This window comes from Myotis brandtii, unplaced genomic scaffold (genome assembly GCF_000412655.1).
Source record: "Myotis brandtii unplaced genomic scaffold, ASM41265v1 scaffold208, whole genome shotgun sequence".
In the NCBI taxonomy this organism is placed as follows: Eukaryota; Metazoa; Chordata; class Mammalia; order Chiroptera; family Vespertilionidae; genus Myotis; species Myotis brandtii.
In genome coordinates, this window is record NW_005357764.1 from 3,122,548 (window position 1) to 3,141,823 (window position 19,276).

The window sequence follows — 19,276 nt, forward strand, 5'->3', positions numbered from 1 at the left end:
CACACACACACACAATTTTGTATATGTTGGGTTTGGCTTGAATGTCTTGTTTTATCACAAAATGCATAGCACCAAAGCTGAATATAGAATTTTCAACTTGATGAGTGGACTAAGGAGGGCAATTGAAAATAGCTTTCTCCCAGCGACATTTCCATGATGGCAAAGGGTAGGGAAAGCTCGACCTCGTTAGGATCTCGTTACCCCTCCATCTCCAGCAGCCAGTGGTACCTCAGGTACCCACCACCACTTAAACAGCATTGCCTTTTCAAAGTCATTCATTTTAAACTCTTGGAGCATATTTTGACAAGTGTGGGTATTTGAGACTACAGATTACAAAATATGAAATTCTTGATTCTTATCTTTAAAAAGGCATGATTATTGAGCCATGGCATATGTCTATCCCAGACTTTTATTTTAGGTTTACAAACATGTAATATTCCAGTTACAAGGGTTAGACAAAGGAGAAATTATTAAGTACTAATTTATTCAATTTTTAAAGTACTATTTATTGGGATTATTGTATTTGCAAGGGTACAAGCTGGGGGCTAGGGATAGAGCAATAAAGGTGCTTTCGTTATTTCAAAATCAGTCTAGAACAGTGATTCTCAACCTTCCTAATGCCGCAACCCTTTAATACAGTTCCTCATCTTCCAATTTAATTGTTACAAATTGAACATAATTAAAGCATAGTGATTAATCACAAAACAATATGTAATTATATATGTGTTTTCCAATGGTCTTAGGCAACCCCTGTGAAAGGGTCGTTTGACCCCCAAAGGGGTCGCAACCCACAGGTTGAGAACCGCTGCTCTAGAATCTACTCTAATTTTTTTGTCATTTGTGTATGAAAGAGATATTTTTTACTCACCCCAGGACTCCCAAGTCTTTTCATGGCTCTGCTTAGTGAAGTTCTCCCATACCTTGGTTGTGTTTTGAGAATTTCCCGTGGTGGCCACCTCTTTCATCTGGAGACATTCCCTTCATTCCTCTCTGAATATGCTTTCATTTGCTGATCAAAGTTTTCTGCTGATATGTTGCATTGTCTACCTCTTGACATGGATACAGTCCTTGACACAAGGAAGGATGCTGTATTATGCAGGTTTCATGTGATTTTTGCTCTCAGGATGTTTATCCTGCAGCTGCATATTATCTGCCGGCTTCCCTCACTGTAACACCACCAACACCAACCACAGCAAAAGACCCTGTTTTTGTTTCTGTTTTATTAATATTATTTAAATCCCTCTAAAGTAATTGTAACTTATAAATGGATGTATCCTCAGTCCATCTTGCAACTCCTATTTAGCAATAAGATCCTACTATTTATTTCTGACAGCATTGATAATGATAAATTCTGTTCTTTGAGTATGCACAACTTTGCAAAATGTTGTTATATTTTCTGCACATGCATGGGAGACCAACATTATTCACTAGAAAAGAGTCAGTGATTTAATCTCAGAAGATTTGTATTAACACCGTTTTTCTGGAAGTATATAAATATAATTCCCCTGTGGTTTATATTTTCTTGCAGCAGCCACATTTGTGTGCTGGATGCCAAAGAAGACAGGGATAGAAGTTTATTCATGAACTGTTGTGAAAATAAACATTTATTTGCTTTTCAAAATAATTAATATTTAATGTTCAATATTTACTTTGAAACCTTAGAAGTGAAGCCATCCATATAATGTAGTATATCTACTCTTATTTTTGAGTAGAGTGAATTAGATTAATTATGTTATGTTTAATAGATATGTCACTGCCTTTGGGATTTATGTAAATTGCATTTGTGTCAATAATACTTTATCAAATTGCTTTAGGATAGCATTTAATTTTAATAAAATAAAAATATTCTCATCACTATTCTGCTATTTGATCACTTTTAGATAATATTTGACATGAGCTTGCTGTATTGGTTTGCACCAGAGAATATGACATTTTACTAGTTTGTCAATTAAATATGTCCAGTTTGTAGAGACTAGGCTTGTCCTAAATTAGAGTTAAAAAAGAAAAAACTCACTCTATGATGTACTGCTATTCTTTTGTTACAGAAAGTCGGCTGTGATGGTTTTTTAGGGTCTCTTGCAAGGGAAGATCATTGTGGTGTATGTAATGGCAATGGGAAATCGTGCAAAATCATTAAAGGAGATTTCAACCACACCAGAGGAGCAGGTGAATATATTTTTATATTTTCAAAATTAATAATTTGAACAATCTTTGGGGACAGAGATTACATTGAACTTGACTTAGAAATCGCAGTTCTGAGTCTATTGAAGACTTTGTAATGGGTATTGAATGATTTTTCATGATGACATACAATACATGTGATATGAGCCAGAAATTCTAACAAGCCCATTTCCCAATAATGAAAATATGAAGTCATCTGTTGTGCATTTAATAAATTGGAGCAGCAAGGGAATAATCTAATTTGCATTGGCAAATGTTATCAGGTTTCCACAGGCCTTATTCTCCAATGCAGAGCACAATGTCTCACAGAGAGTAATGATTTGTAACAGCCTGAAGCAACTATTCAGAGTATTAGACTTCAGGTTTTCAGCTTTCCATTGTCTTTATTTTTTCTTAACGTTTTTACTAATTTTGAAGGGAATACATTGTTGGAAACAGAGTCTGTGGCAGTGTAGCATGGTGGAAACAATAACAACGGGGAGTCAGAAGATGAGGGATGGTGTTCCTGATATATTAATAGTGAGAAGCCACCCTCTATTCTTTTGTTCTCTCATCTATAAATACTAATACTCAGGGGCTATGAGGATGAAATGAATATGGTTGATCTATATCGTGTGAGTTTTAAAGTGATCCACAACAAAAAGTAAAGTACTAGTAACCTATACTGACATATCATGACCCACAAATATACTTTAGAAACATCAAATGCTTTACACTCAGGTCCTCAAGCTTACTGGGAGGGAGCACATATTTCTGTGTTTACATTAGCACATATTTCTGTGTTTACATTAGTTTAATAGGTAGATGTCACTGGACATCTACCTATTGAACTATCTTATTCTTTGTGATTATATTTTCATCATTTTTAGGATGCACATATTACATATATTAGCTTTTTCTTATCTTAAATTTCTTTCTTGGTCAAATACCAAAAACCCTGGGACTAAAATACATATTTGTTTTAATACAAAAACAAGCCATTTGTTTTTGAATGATCAAGAAAACTGAGTTCATTCTAGATAAAGGAATCCTTCAGAAGAGAATATTAGACATAGCCCTCTGAAGTCGAATGTAAGCATTTGCTAGGCCCCAGCAGAATAAAAGATAACATGAACGCAAGATTTTGAAGCCTAACCATAACCAAGGTCCAGGGTAAGGTACAGATCAAGATCTCAGTCTCCAAAGCTGTGAAACAGGGGCCTGTGAGTCAAAATCTGCCATAATCCACTTAGAAAATTCTAAAGCTGTGACAGCTCTCAGACTTTCAGCTAAGAAGTTCAGATATAATAACTTTTTCAGCCTGATTTGGTGGCAGAAATATTTGTAGTGCAGAAGGTCAAACGAAGCCTGAAAGACTAAAGATGAAAAGACACTAGAATTTTTGAAGAATCTTCTTGCATGGTTATTTAGCATGCATGGGAACAGTTCACTGAAGAATACTGATGCACACTCAGCACTGATACCTTTCATTGTACTAACACTTGATTTTTTTCACCAAGCATAGAAAAGAGAAATACTAGTTAACCAACCAGTAATGTTTATCATTCTGACTGCAGTTATGTGAGTACATTTTTCCAGATTCCTGTTTTGAAAATTGTTTGTTTTTATTGCACTTTAATTTTAATTTTGTTCATTTGTTTGTTGGTTGTAGGTAAGCTACATTAAAGGCATCTGTTATTTGGAAAATGTCTGAGATTCCTAAGATATTGGAATTATCAGAGGCTAATAATATTACTTTCTCCCTTAAACTCTATGCCAGTTTCACGTTGCTCACAAGAAAGAGACGGGAATTCTTAACTTGGACCATACGAATGGTCCTGCATGGTGTGGTCTCTACCTGTCTCTCCAGCACCATCTCTCATTAAGGTCCCTTTTCTTCTGTAAGCTACAGCCACCAGGTTTCTTTTAGATTCTCCCATTGACTTTGTTCCCTCCAGCACCTTGCAGTTAAAAATATGGTTGTTAGCTTCCTGTTAGCTTTGCCTGGTTAATTCCTAGCCATCACTTAGATCTCAGTGCAAGTGTCACTTACGCATTGAAGTGTTCCCTGAACAGCCTCCACCTCCTAGCACTAACAACCATATTCATGGTCATATTCAAATTCATATTCATTCATATCTATATGGTGTAGCTCTATTCACATTTGTAATTGTACATTCATTAGTCTTTACTGTCCCACTTTAAGGTCAATGAGAAAAAAATATCCTGGCTATTTTTGTCCAGATTCTCAATGACAGGCATTGTGTCTGATTCTTTGTTAATTTAATTAACAATGAAACATTACATTATTAAGAACTTTAAAAAACAAAGTGAGTCCTTAATTATATCCTAGGCTTCATTTACTTGTGAATTTAGGAATTCTGTGTTCATTTCTCTTGAGACAATTTTATCCTTACGGTTTATGGACTTCCTAGAATTTCTTGAAGGAATTGCAGCCTTTTTTGGTCCAGTTGGCCATGCACACTGTATATGTTGTATGAGTAACACATGTGCAGACACATGTGGGTGTTTCGGTCCCTGTGCTCTATTTAGAGTTTGCTTAGTCATTTTTGTTGGAGCTAGAAAATAAACTTAAAAGGAGTTCATTTTTTTTTCTTGTACATTTATCATGTCTTTCATTATAACTTGCCTAGCTAGGAGATGATTTTTTAAAGGGATTTTTAAAGGTAAATTGTGTATTTGGCCAATTGTGGAACTAGATAGTTATCAGTATACACTAAGAAGAAATGGGCATAAAATGTGTTCTTCTTAGTATAAGAGCTAATGATACCGATTCTGTGTAAGGAACACAGCTCTTAGACCGTTTGTTTGTGTGTTTGCCATGAGAGTAGGAGTGTCATGGTGCCATATATTCTATTCTATAAAATAGTAGCAGTGGGTCATAGCTGGAAGTGCACAGTGGAATCAGACAGATCTGAGTTAAAAGCTTGGGTCAGCTAATTATTGACAATGCGGTGTTGAAAAAGGGATGAAGCCCATAATATAATTAAGGTCTCATGCAGATTTTTTTTTCTGCCTAAATTTATTTTCTCATCTATTATGTGAGAAATGTAATATTAAAACAATGATACCTTGGATGTTATCATTATGATTAAATGTAGTAATTTATGTAAATTACCCATAATAGTGACTAGCACATAGTGTTGCTCAAAATATGGCATTTTTCATTGTTACTTACCATGAAAATAATGATTGCTATTGGAATTTTAAGATGGCTGATTAATAATGGATCTCTGGCTATAAAATAGGATGGGATTTTCCTATGTAAAAAGCAAGCTGTCACAACATGAGGACACAATTTATAACAATGATGTCACAAGCTTTATTTCAACTTCTAAGCTCATTGGTAGCCACTCTCATATTCACTTCTTTAAAAAATGTACAATCTCACCCTAACTGATTTGGCTCAGTGAATCGAGTGTCAGTCTGTGGAATGAAGGGTCCCAGGTTTGATTCCGGTCAAGGGCATAAACCTTGGTTGCAGGCACATCTCCAGTAGGAAGTGTGCAGGAGGCAGCCGATCAATGTTTCTAACTCTCTATCCCTCTCCCTTCCTCTCTGTAAAAAATCAACAAAATATATATTTTTAAAAAATGTACATTCTCAATTTTGCTAAATGGCTTATTTACTGAAAAATGTCTAGGCCCCCAGTCATTAGCTATCTTTTTTCAAATGTCTTTGCTTAATATTTTTCTTCCTCTCTTTAAACTCAGTTTAACTCACCTATCCTCCAGCCCATTCCAATCAAATAACAGAAAATTGCTCTGGATATAACTGTAAACTTAGCTATAACTATTGTTCTAATTTACAACATATCTTTGCCTTTACTGCTAAACCCAGTTACTACCTCCACTTGCTGCTACCCAGTCTTCTTTTTTAGCATCCTGACGTTTAGCTTCTCCAGACACATAGCTGAATTCATTTACTGAGAGATTAACAGTCATCTCTTGATTGTGACATCCGGGCCCAATCTCCTTTATCACTTTTCTCTTCGATGTTGCTACAATTTATGATGCAATTGACCAACCACTCTTCTTGAGATATTCTAATCCAAAATAGCCAGATCTCCTCCTTCTCAGGATTATTCCTTCTCTATATTCTTTCCTGATTTATTTTTAACCTCTGTCAGTAGGTTAGAGTATCATCCCCATATGCCAAGGTTGCGGGTTCGATCCCCGATCCCTGATCAGGGTACATGCAAGAGTCAAACAAGGAATGCATAAATAAGTGCAATAACAAATCAATGTTTCTCTCTTTGTCTCTCTCTAAAAATCAATATATAAAAATTAAAAAACACACACACAGATTTTTCCATTTAAAACCAAACAAACATAAAAACATCTCTTGCCAGTGGTTCTGTCAGTTGGAGCGTCATCCCATGCACCCAAAGGGTTGTGGGCTTAATTCCTTGGTTTCAGGTTCCATCCCCAGACGGGGTGCATGTGGGAGGCGGCCAATCAATGTCTCTCTCTCACATCTATGTTTCTCCCTCCTCCTTCTCTCTCTAAAATCAATAAAAAAACACATCCTCGTGTGAGGATTTTAAAAAAGCCCTACTATGACTGTCACCAATGTGGAGTTCTTGACTTCTCTCTTGATTTTCTCCACTTACTTTCATGGCTTAAATGATTATCTCTGCAAAGATGCCTCCCAAAGGGACTTCAGTTGTCTGACCTTTTCCTGGAGTTCCAGATGGTCAGAGTTCTTACTGGATGTTTTTACTAGTGCGTTACACCATTTTGTTAAATACAAATTCCAAAGCTGAGTTTATGATTCTTACCACAACTTGATGTCCACTGACTTGTAAGCAATGGCTCCATTCTCACATAAGTAATAATAAAGCATTGATTTCAGTGTTTGTTTTCCCACTTTCTATTGGTTCTCAAGTTCAGAATTTTTTTTCTTTCCCCTTCACAATGCCTTCTGAAATTACTACCTTGGCCTCTACCATTCTTGGGTTTTTACATTAGACTTCTGACACTGTTATCCACAACTGCATTGCTGGGTCTCCTGCATCCTGCTGTCGGATAAAGCCTTTCAAGCCAGTATCTGATTACCAAAGATAAAGCCTCTAACCAGTATCTCATTACCAAGTTGCTTGCTATAGAATGTTCAGTCGCTACAAATTGAAAAATTCAGAGCCCAGGGCATACTTTAAAACTCTCTGATTCTGTCAGAATTATTTTATTCATGTGCTCCTAAGGATACCACTTGCTCCTTTACTTGTTTTTAAGTAGTATTTTTAAAAATATATTCTATTGATTTTTTTTTTATAGAGAGAGGAAGGAAGAGGGAGAGAGAGAGAGAGACAGAAAACCAATAAGAGAGAAACATCATTGTTTGGCTGCCTCCTGCACACCCTCTACTGAGGATCGAGCCAGAAACCCTGAAATGTGCCCTGACCAGGAATGGAACCTGCGACCTCATAGTGCATGGGTAAATGCTCAACCACTGAGCCACACTGGCTGGACTCCTTTACTTTTCTTTACATACAGTGAACTCCTTTTTCCTTTTTTTGAATTCCTTTTTCTGTATCTATCCATATCCTATCTGTTCTTCAAAGATATTTCATCTACTTCTTTGTGAAGCTTTCCTTGACTATAAAAATTGTTTTCTCCTCTGAGTCATAGTGATTCCGGCTGAAGTCAGTGTTTCTCAAACATGAGTAATGTATCTCACCATTTACAAGGGAAAAATAAAAAGTAAATCCCACTTTTGTGAGTTAAAAATAGCAGCAAACCTTTTGAGTGGTGATGTGATCAGAGAGGAGGGGGCAGTTTAAACCACATGATTTATATTCTTTAGCAGGGAGTTAACCATAACATTTTGCATATGATCTTTTAAACTTAATTTCTGAAGTTTTATTTAACTTATATTTATATAAGGTATTTCTGCCTTATCTTTCCTATTCAGTTGAGTGCAGAGACCTTCCTTCTGTGTACAGATAGGCAGTAAGCATTTGTTTCTATTTTCATTGCTGTCTATTTGTTCATGTAACAAAAAGATAGTGCCTGTGTGGTTTGGTGTTACTAGCAATGGTTAGATTGAGTAAATAGCGTTCGCTAATGGAAATTATGATTCTAAAAAACATAATTCCAGCCACTGCCACCAGGTGGGGCATATGCTACCTTTCAATATATACCAAATATAAGAAACACTTTCAGGAATTTGAATAATTAATCAACAGCAGACAATTCTGAGATTAACTTTGAAATTAGACTTCTATCAGGTATATGAAGCTACACAAATATACTAAGAAAAATATTAAACATTGCAATAAATTTATGTATCTATTTTTAAATTTATCTTTATTGTTGAAAGTATTACAGATGTCCCCTCTTTTCCCAATTAACCGCCCCCTCGAACTTGAACCCATGCCCCCCCCCCTCAGGTTTTCACCACAGTATTGTCTGTGTCCATGGGCTGTGCATGTATGCATATAAGTTCTTTAGTTAATCTCTCCCCACCCGTTCCATCCCCATCCCCGCCTTTCCTCTGAGATATGTCAGTCTGTTCCATGCTTCTATGTCTTTGGATCTATTTTGTTCATCAGTTTATTTTGTTCGTTAAATTCCACATATGAGTGAATATAAGTTTAAAGCTAAAAAATTATCTATACTATTCTTTATTAAATGAAGTCTTGATTTTTACCTTTTCTGCACATTCTTCTATCCCACATTATCTTATCATCTTATTTCACTTCAAGCTTTATATTCCTAAAATTCTGCTGAAAAACCTTTCCTAAAAAAGAGCGAATTGTGTTTTGTTTCTAGCTGTCGGACACCTTCCTAGATGACACTAGATTGCTTGGTGTGGCCTTACACCTACTTGTCTTGATCCCCAGTTTCACAACCTTTTGTGAGTCTCCTCAGGGAGAGGTTGGTATGCTCAGCTACTCCCGGGACCTGGTGTCCTGCCAGCTGCAGTTGCTTCTTCCCTGCACTTTCTAACTGAAATGAGGTCCCCGAGCAGAATCGGAGGCTATTTGCTCTGTTTCTACCTGGGCTGTCCCATTGTGCTTTTTCTCTTCGCACCATTCATATAGTGAGTTTGACATAAAATGTAATTGTCTATTTGCCCTTGATAGTGCTGTAGACTTAACATCTTTCCAAGGAACTTCTCCATTTGAAATGATGACAGCTTTTGTACTTCAGTTTTTTCTTCCCATAGGTATGGAAATATCAAAGCAAAAATCAAAACCAAAAAAACGAAACGGCAAGTCAACTAAGAAGAGATCTCCTAAGAACTCGAGGTTTATTTCATGATTTGTTAACTCTTGCAGGTTATGTGGAAGTGCTGGTGATACCTACCGGAGCACGAAGAATCAAGGTGGTGGAGGAGAAGCCGGCACACAGCTATTTAGGTAACCAGGGTTACAGACACAGAGCCCATCCACGGACGAGCCGGCTCCCTGCCCTGGGGGTTCGATTATGACGAGGATGTCAATCTGTTTCTAGTTATATGTGTGGATTTCCCAGGAAGCACCTTTTGTCGTATCAAGTAGAAGTTTCTTTCAAGGACTCCCCAGGAGCAAAAGCAATCTGGTTGTCTGTATGTTTGGCAGGGGTATGAATTGCTTCCACATGTTAGTTCATGTTAAAAAAACAACAACAACACACTCATTGGAGGATTTGGTTTGTTTTATTTCATAGGTATGCATTTGTATAAAACAGTTCATAAATATATTTATTTCATACACACACACACATATACACGTATTTATATTTCTTGCATAAGTAAGTGCATATATTCCTGTGTGTATGTGTAATGATTACTTTTGAATTAGGAACTCTTGTGGGATGCTTTAAAAAATCTCTATATACTGAAAGGACTTAATAGTTTAATGGGAAATAATGCTCTTTTTTGCCTCACCTATGTAGAGAGTGTTTAAAATTTTTAATTATTACTTACGGAAAGAATTCTATGAGCTATTTTAATTAGGCCAATTAAAAATGATTTTTTAATGGTTTTTAAATATATGAAAGAAAATAGTAAATTGTCAAAATACATATTGCTTTGTATGTTCAAATTTCAAACTAAGTCATATGAAGTGATCTTTTATAGTCGTGGCATCACAGGTAGAGAAATCTAATATGATTAGGTCTAACAAAAACCATAATATTCTCCCCAAATTTAAACATTGTATTTATAATATCTTTTTAAAAAGCCAGGCTATTTTTTCTTAACAAAAATAATGTCCTCATTATTCTTTTTCAAATAAGAAGTATCCTAATAGGGAAACACTTTGTACATGATTTTAAAAATCCAATATTATGTGATTGTTTGCATTCTACAATATTGAAAATTACCTACACTCGGATTGAATTATTTTTCTTATTAGGGTTTGCTTTCTAAGAGTAGGGAGGTTTGAGGAAAGGGGACAGTAAAATAAATCCTTTGTCATGTGACACACTCATTTGTTTTTACTAATACTTAAATTTTGTTTTTACCGCCTATGATTTTAAAATGCATTTTAAATGCAAGTAAATCATCCCAAATGTCCAAATTCAGATTAAAGCTCTAATAACCAGTTTTTGGTGACACTGTGAAAACTAGACAATTTCAAAATATTCATTCAATAGTAGACCTTTGGCTATTACACTGGGGAATATGTGTGTGTGTTTTCCCAAGCTGGAAAGGAATATAGATGTCTCAAATGGAGTTATCTCAAATTCTACAAAACTACATTGTATTATGATTTTTAAGAACCTGAAAATGTGGCTAAATACATAAGCCATTTTACAAATGGGAAATTTCCATGCTCTCTCTGATTCCTTCCTTCCCAGGCTCTTCAACCAATCCAGGCTTGTTTCTGTCTCCACTCTACAGTAACTGCCTTGGTCAAGGTCAGCAAATGCCTTCCGTATCGACAGCTCAATGGTCACATGATGTTTGACCAATAAACAGCATCAAACACTGTTGACCTTCCCTCAGTTCATTAAATACTTTCTTCTTTTGGCTTCTAGGACACTTACTGGTTTCTTTTGTGGGATTCTCAACTTCTGTATGCTTTCCAAATGTTTCTATACTGTGGGCTCAAGCCAGGGCCCCGCTCTCCCCTCTGCTATATTGTCTCCCTAGGAAATCCCATCTAGCTCCATTGCTTTCCATGTTTATTTGATGCAGGTTATCGAATGTCTCCTATGCACCTCAGAAATAATAAGTATAAATCAAAAATGTTATTTCCATCCCCTGCTGAAACCTCTTTCTCCTTTGGTTTTCCCCACTGTAGTAAATGTCACCCTATTAGTATTTTATGACTTCTGTAACAATTATCACAAACTTGTAGGTTTCAAAAAACAAAACAAAATGTATTCTCTCACAGTTCTGGAGGCCATAATTAGTTTCAATGGACCAATATTGAAGGTGGCTGCAAAGCATGCTCTCTCTGAAGATTAGGGAACATCCTTGACCCTTCTAGCTTCAGATAACTATCAGCATTCTTTTGCTTGTGATAATATCTGCCTCCCTAGTGTCAATGCCTTCTCTTCTTTTCCTGTGTTTAAACCGCCCTCTTCCTACCTCTTATAAGAATACATGTTGATTGCATTTCAGGCCCATTTGGACAATATCCCCATCTCAAGACCCTTAACCTGATCATATCTGCAAAGTTTGCTTATTTGCCATGTAAGATAGCATTCTAGGTTCCAGGGATTCAGACATAGATAACTTTATTCCCTTCACTAACACTTTTTTTAAAGAATATTTTTTTATTGATTTCAGAGACGAAGAGAGAGAGAGAGAGAGAGAGAGAGAGAGAGAGAGAAACATCAGTGATGAGAGAGAATCACTGATCGGCTGCTTCCTGTATGCCCCCCACTGGGGATCAAGCCTGCAATCCAGGCATGTACCTTGACTAGGAATTGAACTGTGACCTCCTGGTTCATAGGATGACACTCAACCACTGAGCCACACCGCCCAGGCACACTAACACTTTTTCAAAAAAATTGTGATAAAATTTACCATCTTAACTATGCTGAGTATACAGTTCACTGGCATTGAGTACATTCACTTTGTTAACTACCACCACCACTACCCATCTCCTGAAGTCTTTTTGTCTTGCAAAACTAAAACTCTATCCATTAAATGATAACTTCCCATTCCCCCACCTCTCATCCCCTGCTAACCACCATTAAGTTTTCTATCTCAATGAATTTTGCCACTCTACATACCTCATATATGTGGAATCATACAGGAAGTGTCCTTTTATGACTGACATATCACTTAGAGGAGTGGCCTCAAAATTTATCCATGCTATAGCAGGTGTCAGAGTTCCCTTCATTTTTAAGGCTGAATAACATTCCATTCTTTGTATATATCACATTTTGCTTATTCATTCCTTCATCCATGGATACTTGGGTTGCTTCTATGTTTTAGCTGTTGTGACTAATGCTGCCATGAACATGGATGTACAAGTCTTTCTTCAAGATCCTGCTTTTCATTCTTTTGAGCATCTACCCAGAAGTAGAATTGCTGAGGCATATGGTAATTCTATTTTTAATTGTTTTGAGAAACTGCCACACACCATTTTCCATTTCACCAATAGTATGCAGTGGGTTCTAGTTTCTCTATATCCTCACCAGTGCTTGTTGCTTTCTGTTTATTTTAATAGTGGCCATCCTAAATGGGTGTGAGGTGATATCTCAAGGTGGTTTTGATTTCCATTTCTCCAATAATTACATATGCTGAGAATTGTTGGCCGTTTGCATGTATTATTTGGAAAAATGTCTATTTTAGCCCTTTTCCCGTTTTTAAATTAGGTTGTGTGGTTTTTTGTTGTTGTTGTTGATGATGAGTTTTAGGAGTTCTCTATATGTTCTGGATATGGATCCCTTATCAGATATCTGATTTACAAATATTTTCTCCCATTCTTTGGGTTTTTATTCTGTTAATATTGTCTTTTGGTGCACAAAAGTTTATTTATATGCAATTATTTTTAATTTTCATGAAGTTTAATTCATCTCCTTTTTTTTATTACCTGTGCCTTTGGTGCCATATCCAAGAAATCACTGCCAAATTTAGTGTCATGAAGCTTTTGCCTTATATTTTCTTCTAAGAGTTTTATAGTTTTAGGTCTTACATTTAGATCTTTGATCCATTTTGAATTAATTTTTGTATATGGTGTTAGTTAAAGGTCCAACTTCATTGTTCTGTATGTAGTTACTCAATTTTCCCAGCATCCCTGGATGAAAGACTGTCCTTTCTCCACTGAATGATCTTGGCACCATTGTCAAAAGTCATTTGGCTATGGTTTACTTCTGGGATCTGTATTCTATTCCATTGGTCTGTATGTCTGCTTTTATGCCAGTAGCACACTGTTTTTGATTAGTGTAGCTTTCTAGTAAGTTTTGAAATCAGGAAGTGAGAGTCTCCAGCTTTGTTCCTCCTTTTCAAGATTGTTTTGGCTATTTAGACTCTCTTGAGATTCCATATGAATTTTAGGATAGTTTTTTTAAATTTCTGCAAAGAAAAAAAAGCCATTGAGATTTTAAAAAGGATTGCGTTGAATTTGTAGGTTACTTTGGATAATATTAACATTTTAGCAATATTAAGTCTTACAATCCATTGAATTGGACTGGGTTTCCATGTATGTCTTCTTTAATTTCTTTCAACAATGTTTTTTAGTTTTCATTGCATAAGTCTTTCACCTCCTTGGTTAATTTCCAAGTTTTTTTTTCTTTTTGATGCTATTGTAAATAGGATTGTTTTCTTAATTTCGTTTTCTGAGTGTTCATTGTTAGTGTATAGAAATGCAACTGCTTTTGTGTGTTGTCTTTATACCCTGTTTCTTTGCTGAATTCATTTATTAGTTCTGACAGCTTTTTTTTAAATATAAAATCTTTAGGGTTTTCTACATATCAGAGCATATCATTTGTGAAGATAAATAATTTTACTTCTTTTTTTCTGATTTGGATGCTTTTTTGTGCTCCTGGATTTGATTTTCTAGTATTTTGTTGAGGATTTTTACATCAATGTTCACTAGGGAAATTGGTCTGTAGTTTCATTTCTGTTTGTTTTGTTTTTGTCTGGCATTGGTATCAGAAAACTACTGGCCTTGTAGAATGAGTTAGGAAATCTTCCCTCCACTTCAGTTCTTTGGAAAATTTAAGGATTGGTGTTAGTTCTTCTTTAAATGTTTGGTAAAATTTACCAATGAAGCCATAAAGTCCAGGGCTTTTCTTGGTTGGGATATTTTGATTACTGATTCAGTCTGCTTACTTGTTAATAGGTATATTTAGGATTTCTGTTTCTTTGTGATTCAGTCTTGGTAGGTTTTGTGTTTATAGGAATCTGTTCATTTCATATCTAATTTGTTAGCATACAATTGTTCATGGCATTTTTATAGTCCTTTGTATTTCTGTAACATCAGTTGTAAATGTTCTCACATTTCTGATTATTTAGTTGTCTTTTTTTATTATTTAGTCCATCTAGCTTAAAGGTTTGTCAAATTTGTTGATCTTTTCAAAGAACCAACTTCTGGTTTTGTTGATTTTCTCAATTATTTTTCTATTTTTTATTTCACATATTCCTGCTCTAATCTTTATTATTTTCTTTCTGCTGGGTAGTTTTCTAGTTTCATAAGTTCTAAAGTTAGGTTATTAACTTGAGGTCTTTTTATTTTCTTTCTGTAAATGCTTATGATTATTAATTTCCTCCAATCATACTGCCTTCACTGTGTCCCATCAGTTTCTGGATGTTACATTTTCATTTCTGTTTGTCTTAAGATATTTCTGAATTTCCCTGTGATTTCTTCTTTGATGCATTGGTGTTTGAGTATGTTGTTTCATTTCCATAAATTTGTAGAATTCCAGTTTTCCTTCTGATGTTGATTTCTAACTTCATCCCATTGTGGTCAGAGAAGATGCTTTGTATGATACCTATCCTTTAGGACAGTGGTCGGCAAACTGGCCCCTAAAGTGTGGCTCTTCCACAAAATACCACGTGCGGGCGCGCACGTACAGTGCGATTGAAACTTCGTGGCCCATGCCATGAGGCCAAAGAGCCGCATGTGGCTCGCGAGCCGAGGTTTGCCAACCACTGCTTTAGGACATGGATTTCTTTGGGGAGGGGCATCATTATCCTATCACAGTCACTAATTTCTATCACATGCATGTTTTTATATTGTCTATCTCCATTGTTAGTTCATTTATATTTATATATACACACACTAGAGGCCCGGTGCACGAAATTCATGCACGGGGTGGGGGGGGGTGTCCCTCAGCCCAGTCTGCACCCTCTCCAATCTGGGACACCTCGAGGGATGTCTGACTGCCCTCCCCTGCAGGCCTGGTCGCCCCAACTGCCCTCCCCTGCTGGCCTGGTCGCTCCCAACTGCCCTCCCCTGCTGGCCTGGTTGCCCCCAACTGCCCTCCCCTGCAGACCTGGTCACCCCCAACTGTCCTCCCCTGCAGGCCTGGTCCCCCCCCCCAGCTGCCCTCCTCTGCCGGCCCGGTCACCCCTAACTGCCCTCCCCTGCAGGCCTGGTTCCTCCCAACTGCCCTCCCCTGCTGGCCATCTTGTGGCAGCCATCTTGTGTCCATATGGGGGAGGCCATCTTGTGTGTTGGAGTGATGGTCAATTTGTATATTACCTCTTATTAGATAGGATTTCTTTATTGATTTCAGAGAGGAAGGAACAGGAAGAGAGAGATAGAAACATCAATGATGAGAGAGAATCACTGATCGGTTGCCTCCTGCACGCCCCCTACTGGGGATCGAGTCCGCAATCCAGGCATGTGCCCATGGCTGGAGTCGAACCTGGGACCCTTCAGTTTGCATGCCGACACTCTATCCACTAAGCCATACCAGCTCGGGCCCATTGTTAGTTCTTGAAGGCAGGGATCATTTTGCTCATGAACATATCTGCAGTAGCTAAAACAGAGTCTGGCACACAGGAAGTAGTAAAGACTTTCTGAGTGAATTTCAATTAAAAGATGCTTCACATTTGTATAGTGATTAGTATGAACCAGTGCATTAAATATATCCATTACATAAATCCTCACAATAACTCTATGAAGTGTATACCACCAATTTCCCAATTTTAAAAATCAGACAATAAAGGAATAGAGTTTACGTTTCTTTTCCAAGGTTACACATCTAAAAGACTATGATCCTAGATTTAAACCCAAGCAATCAATGTGGCCGTAGTGTCAGGTTCCTACTCTCTCCTTTTTACTTTTTCTTTATATATATGTATTTAATTGACTTCAGAGAGGAAGGGAGAGGGAGAGAGATAGAAACATCAATGATGAGAGAGAATCATTGATCAGCTGCCTCCTACATGCCTCCTACTGGGTATTGAGCCTGCAAACGCAGCATATGCCCTGATTGGGAATCTAACTGTGACCTCCTGGTTCATAGGTCAACTCTCAACCTCTGAGCCATACCAGCATATCTACATTTTTATTAGAGATTTTTTTAAAACATTATAATTGTGCCCTGAATATATATGAGTGTGGGGGGGGGGGGGGGGGGGATGTAATTATACTGGCCATAGTACAAATCTAGGCCAAAAAGACTTCTCACAATATTTAATAGACTTTATGAGAAATATAAGGAAATACTTTACCTTTTGGGGAAAATCATTATTTTTAATCACTTTAGCATTATTTGAATTATATCCATTTGTAGAGTGTAATAGCCATTATTTGCAGTGTTGAGAGTTTTCTGTCAACATATTTATTTTCAAGTTAAAAATTCAAGGTAAAAATAATAGATTTTTTTTCATAAATATGAAAATTTGTATGTTTATTTGATCTAAAACATATTATTTTCTAGAAATTAAAATTGGTGAGGTGAAAATTAAATAATTAATAGATTGCTTATAATAATATGAATATAAGCACCAGAAAAATTCCTCAATGGACCAGAAAAACCTTAACAGATAGTGAACAATTTAATTAATTTAAATCAAAAAATGCAAATGACAAATAAGCAAATGAAAAAATGTCTTTAACCTCCATAGTAATGAAACGAGGTTTTTTTAAAAAAAAATCCAGATTATTCAAAATTTAATTCCTAAAATTTCTCCTCACCCATGTCTTGGCTAGAGAAAGGTGCTTCCAAGAAGGTGTTCAGAAATGGGTGCTCTAGTCACTGTTATGGAAGCATAAATTGATGCAACCTTTATGAAAAACAATTTAAAATTCTTTTTCAAAATCTATTCGTGTGCAATTTATTTGGCTCTGTAATTCCAAATCTGGGAATCCTTCCAAGGGAAATATTCAGATGTACACATAACTAGTGTACAGTATATTTATCTGAGCATTATTTACAATATAAAAAACTTGAAAAACCTCAAACATTCAATAAGAGATTAGCTTAAATAATATTTAGGAAGATTATTGGCTAAAGTTATCAAATATTTTCATAGAATTATGACCTAAAAGTCTTTGATTAACATGTAAACGACTCTTGAAAGAGAATTCAATTATATGGAAGTCTAAAATTTTTAATTTAAAAATTAAATCATTTAGCAAAAAAAAAGTCTTTAAAATGGTAATCATGACATCTCACTTCCGTGGCATGAATCTTATTTAAATAGTAACAGAGATTAGTTCAAAAAAGAAACAGAGAAAAAGAATATAGGTAAACAAAGTTACTCTGTAAAATCCCATACAAAGGGTAGCTGTGTATGGGGGAGAATTAGCATTTATCTCCCATTTTTGTACACAGCAAATCACAAACTAGGCATGTAAAAAGGTCTTGAGTTCTGTTTTTAAGACCAACATATTATTTTTGAAATTTCTTGTAATGAATATAACCCTGTCATTTTAAAAAAATCCTCATCCAAGGATATGCTTTATGTTGATTTGAGAGAGAGGAAAAGAGACAGAGAGAGACATTGATGAGAGAGAAACGTTGATCGGTTGCCTCCTGCATGCACCCTCACTTGGATGGAATCCACAACCTTTCACTGTATGGGACGATGCTCCGGCCAACTGAGCCATCTGGCCAGGGCTAACCCTGTCATTTTGATCTATTAGTTAACATGCTATTTAATGACATTTCTTTAATGACACACTTTCCGGAGTAGCATGGGAAATATGGAGGATGTAAGAGATGCCATGTCAGCCCTCACATTCTTTGTGGTATCATTGCATAGACAACACAGATACACAGAGCCTTAAAATAATAACACATTAAAGAATAAGTGACTAAGGACCAAAATAAGCGTCCCAGACATCAAATGTCCAATGATGTTGGAGGTCAAGACAAATATGGCCACACAGTTGGGACAGTTTCAGGAGAGGAGAGCTTGTGGCGGTTGCTACGATTTCAAACTTTCCCAGTGAGGACATGCCTCATGTTTTAGTCGGGAAGTTGACCCATTGGTTTAGAAATGAATGAAATACTTTCAATGAACTCATGTGAAGTGGATATTGATTAATGCTGCTTGTTGATTAATTCTCATAATATTTTTGAACCTCTTTATAGCTCTCCGAGACACTGGAAAACAGTCTATCAATAGTGACTGGAAGATTGAACACTCTGGAGCCTTCACCTTAGCTGGAACTACTGTTCATTACATAAGAAGAGGCCTCTGGGAGAAGATCTCTGCCAAAGGTCCTACTACATCACCTTTACACCTCCTGGTATGAGGGGGAAAGTCGATACCATTGCTTAATCAGCTCCCTGTGGCAAAGGACATCCCCACCGTGCCTTCTCTAAGCTTTTTTCACAATATGAGATGTCAGGTAGACATTTAAAGTCATTTAAGAGGTGGATTTTTTAGGGATTTTAAAAATGTGTTTTCCATTGTGATATATAAAAACGGAAATTATTATAAGAGGAACAAAATTTTATAGGGCCCCACAGACTCAAAGTAGAGGTGAATTACAGGCAAGGAAGAACCTTTTTTTCCCTAAAAGCATACATTTACTAACCAGAGTGGATGTCTGTGAAGAGAGAGCCGTAATATGGTAAATCCCAGCACTGTACACATCCATGAAATAGGCCTTGTCTGATCTCTATGAAATGCCTTTGATAAAATGGCACTGTTTCTGGGGAAAAGATTGGGTACATTTATCAAATAGTGCTTACAATTACTCTGCTCTGTTTTCTTACTAGGTTAATTGATCCCTGTAAAGAATTCT

General features: G+C 36.4%; 1 protein-coding gene across 1 annotated transcript in view; it reads left to right on the forward strand.

The window, feature by feature from the left end:
- The window catches only part of ADAMTS19 (ADAM metallopeptidase with thrombospondin type 1 motif, 19), a 178,231-nt gene that overhangs the window by 115,383 nt on the left and 43,572 nt on the right, over positions 1 to 19,276 (forward strand). Inside the window, exons 14-16 of the mRNA XM_005865612.2 lie at positions 2,046 to 2,166; positions 9,464 to 9,544; positions 18,618 to 18,775. Of these exons, the coding sequence (XP_005865674.1) occupies positions 2,046 to 2,166; positions 9,464 to 9,544; positions 18,618 to 18,775 (360 nt within the window). The remainder of the gene's footprint in view (positions 1 to 2,045; positions 2,167 to 9,463; positions 9,545 to 18,617; positions 18,776 to 19,276) is intronic.